At 46.6% G+C, this 2851-nt stretch overlaps 1 protein-coding gene across 1 annotated transcript in view; it reads right to left on the bottom strand.

Moving 5' to 3' along the window:
* Positions 1 to 2780: 2780 nt before the first annotated feature.
* Pmar_PMAR027293 (Protein capI, putative) overlaps positions 2781 to 2851 on the bottom strand; it is a gene marked incomplete at both ends in the record, with an annotated part of 1044 nt that continues 973 nt past the window's right edge. The window contains one exon of the mRNA XM_002764715.1: positions 2781 to 2851. Coding sequence (XP_002764761.1) covers positions 2781 to 2851 — 71 coding nt within the window.

Below are 2851 nucleotides of genomic sequence, written 5' to 3'. Positions count from 1 at the left end.
GAGTTCATCATTGCAACACATGCTACACGAAGCTCGGTGAGCGCAATCTTACCTCGGCATCGTTCCCATCGAGACTTCTACAGCATAACCGTGTGCACAGGAGGCCCAATCCCTGCTCTCTTTACAGTTGCAAACTATTGTGGATTGATTATCGTCCACGGTGACCCTGCGCGAATCATCCTCATCTTTTGTGAAGGTAACAAGATAGAAGCAATAATATCTACTCATAACTTCTTCCAATGGGAGCTCTGAGGAAGCAGCTTTCGAGTACAGTGAGGATGACTATTAGAGACGTTCTTCGAAAGTCTTTAGCCTTGTGTCTTACCTTGTTCTATGTCATCGAGTAGTATTGCACGAAGATAAACCTCAATAGCGTTGTTCATCGTAGTGGAACGCAGTCTCTGCTCCAATCGATGATTTTCGACTACGAAACATTCTGTCATGGGCCTCTCGCCTCGGAGTCTTTCGACGGCATCAGTAACCTGAGATTCGATAGTTGATTCACGGTCAGGTATTGAACAATTCCAATGAAGTTTCTCACTTACGTCATGGACACAGTTCCTGTTGCATAGCTTAGTGCCGAGCAGTTTCGCATGATGACTATAAGCTACGTCGTTGATAGTCATCGGACGGCGGACAAAATGCTGAGGGCTCGAACGTTTGATGGAGCTGATCACCTGTAGGACTGAATTTGAGATTCTCTTAAACTTCGGACGTTATGGAGGCCCTCCAGTGAACCGGAGAATTATATTACATCCCTTATCCGTGCTGCAAATTGTGAGATACGAAGGCGTTTCCTTCCAACAATCTTTGCCATAGTTTTGTTGAAAGTCTCCACAATATTATTCAAAACCTACTTGAGGAGCGAATTCGATCAGTTACGAGTCGGATCACTACGAAAGCAGAATCGGTTCAACTAAAGTGGGATCGGCTTACCTGTGTGCCACGGAGACCTCCACCATCCAACGAGATGTTAGGATATCCATATTTCTCCACGTCCAGGGTATTACGGAGATACACAGCTCCTCTGTGGTTCAGCGTTTCGACAGACGAGATCAAAGCTTTCGACAGCGTATTATATAATTCATCTGTGGGACTAGCGTGTAGCCAAAACTTGTATCTCTCTACCTGAACGCTCGAGAATGAAAATCGGGTTACCCCATTACGATGTTCTGGAGACGTTGACTTTGAATCATTACAAGTGGTAATGCATCTGCTAATTTGGACGCGTTATCCTTGATGTTTTTCGACAAATGATAGTAGCAACGCCCTAACAAATGACTTCAGTTCTGTATATATATAACGAGCCCTATCACCGTTCCTGACGCCAGGGAGTTTCTCTCTGCATGCCGCGAGTGCCCCTTGATGAGCGTCGTGAACACAAAAGTTCACAGCATCCCTCAAATCTCGAGTGCCCAGCGACAAAGCTCGGATAAGGAGATCCAACTTTTCTAGCATAAACTCATACACTTCCGCTGATTCCTCATCGAGGATGGCCGACAAGAACGGAACGAATGTGTGACTATATGCTCTTTTCAGGGGGTTATACCTGCGAATTGCAGGCTGTGATCAATATCGAGCTATGCATATCTCGCTTGCGACTCGAGCGTTTGCTTCTTGAAATTTTCCGAGTGCTGCTTACCAGACCCGCGTTGTTCCAACCCAAGCCACTTTCAAGCCGTCCCGTAGGATTTTATTCTGTACGTCCATATACAACGCGAAGCCTTCCGGCATAGAATCGATATACCAAAGCAGCGAGCTCAACATGCCTGAGAGGCACCAAAAAATGTCTGACACCGCATGAACCGCTCATGATTAGATCCGTCCATTGGACACATCAGCTGTCTCCCCACTCTGTTTGCTGAGTTAGACAGCCAGACTTACTTCCTCCACCGAACACCACTGCCCAGTGCGAGTCGCTCCAGAATCCTCCATGATAAACGAATTCTTGTGGAAGATCCCGACCTTCGCGTATGAAATGGACCATCGCATCTGTCAGCTTGTAACCAGCAAATTCCGCTTCCAGGTCATAGTAGTTGTTTATAATATGCATATTCACACCGGATCGAGTTGGAGCAGTATCCAACAATCTCTGAATCTGATGGTTCATTTGTGATGAATAAACATGGAGCGATGGCCCGGCCTTACTTGGTAGCGGGATATTTTCCCCACGTATTCCGGGAAATAAACTTCGAGATTGGCAAGTATGGCAGACGCATTCAGATGCGATACGGTACCCTCCCGCATGATGAAGTCGATGATGTGCGATGGATGCCGATCTCGCATCCGAATGGAAAATTCTCCGCCGTGCTCTCCTAGCGAGAGCATCAACGCTCACGAGGCCAATCAGGGAAATCGCTCTCTTACCAGTCTTTTCTACAACCACTGTGTCAGCCGTCGCTGACACCTTGTACTTCCGAGGACATTGGATATGAGTTACACACCGGTATTGTGCAACACCTCTATCCTCGTTTTTGAACTCGTTAATGTACAAATGATCGAGACGCAGCCTGCTCATGGCGTCGGCGAAGATATTGATTCCGGGCCGAGGTTGAAACCTCTCGAATTCCCGAACCTGCGTCCATTGGAGTCTGGGCGGCATCGTTTGTGCTGAATAAACGGAACTGAAACATCAGTATCATCGTGACTCGACGCGCATCGGACTGGATTCTCATGTTTCCGAACACCAGGGACGGATAGACTAGATATCAGGTTATTGACATTGTTTTGAATCATTGCACAATTATCTTGAATAAATCATTCATAGCACCGTTAAGCTGTTATGAAGGGTTGATATGAGTAGAAGCTATTAGATTGGTTACCAGGACGGTTTCCCTATCATGATAGCAGC

The sequence above is a fragment of the Perkinsus marinus genome, assembly GCF_000006405.1.
Source record: "Perkinsus marinus ATCC 50983 genomic scaffold scf_1104296976296, whole genome shotgun sequence".
Classification (NCBI taxonomy): domain Eukaryota; phylum Perkinsozoa; order Perkinsida; family Perkinsidae; genus Perkinsus; species Perkinsus marinus.
Note: the sequence above shows the minus strand (reverse complement) of the source record. Positions and strands in the feature narration are given on the sequence as shown.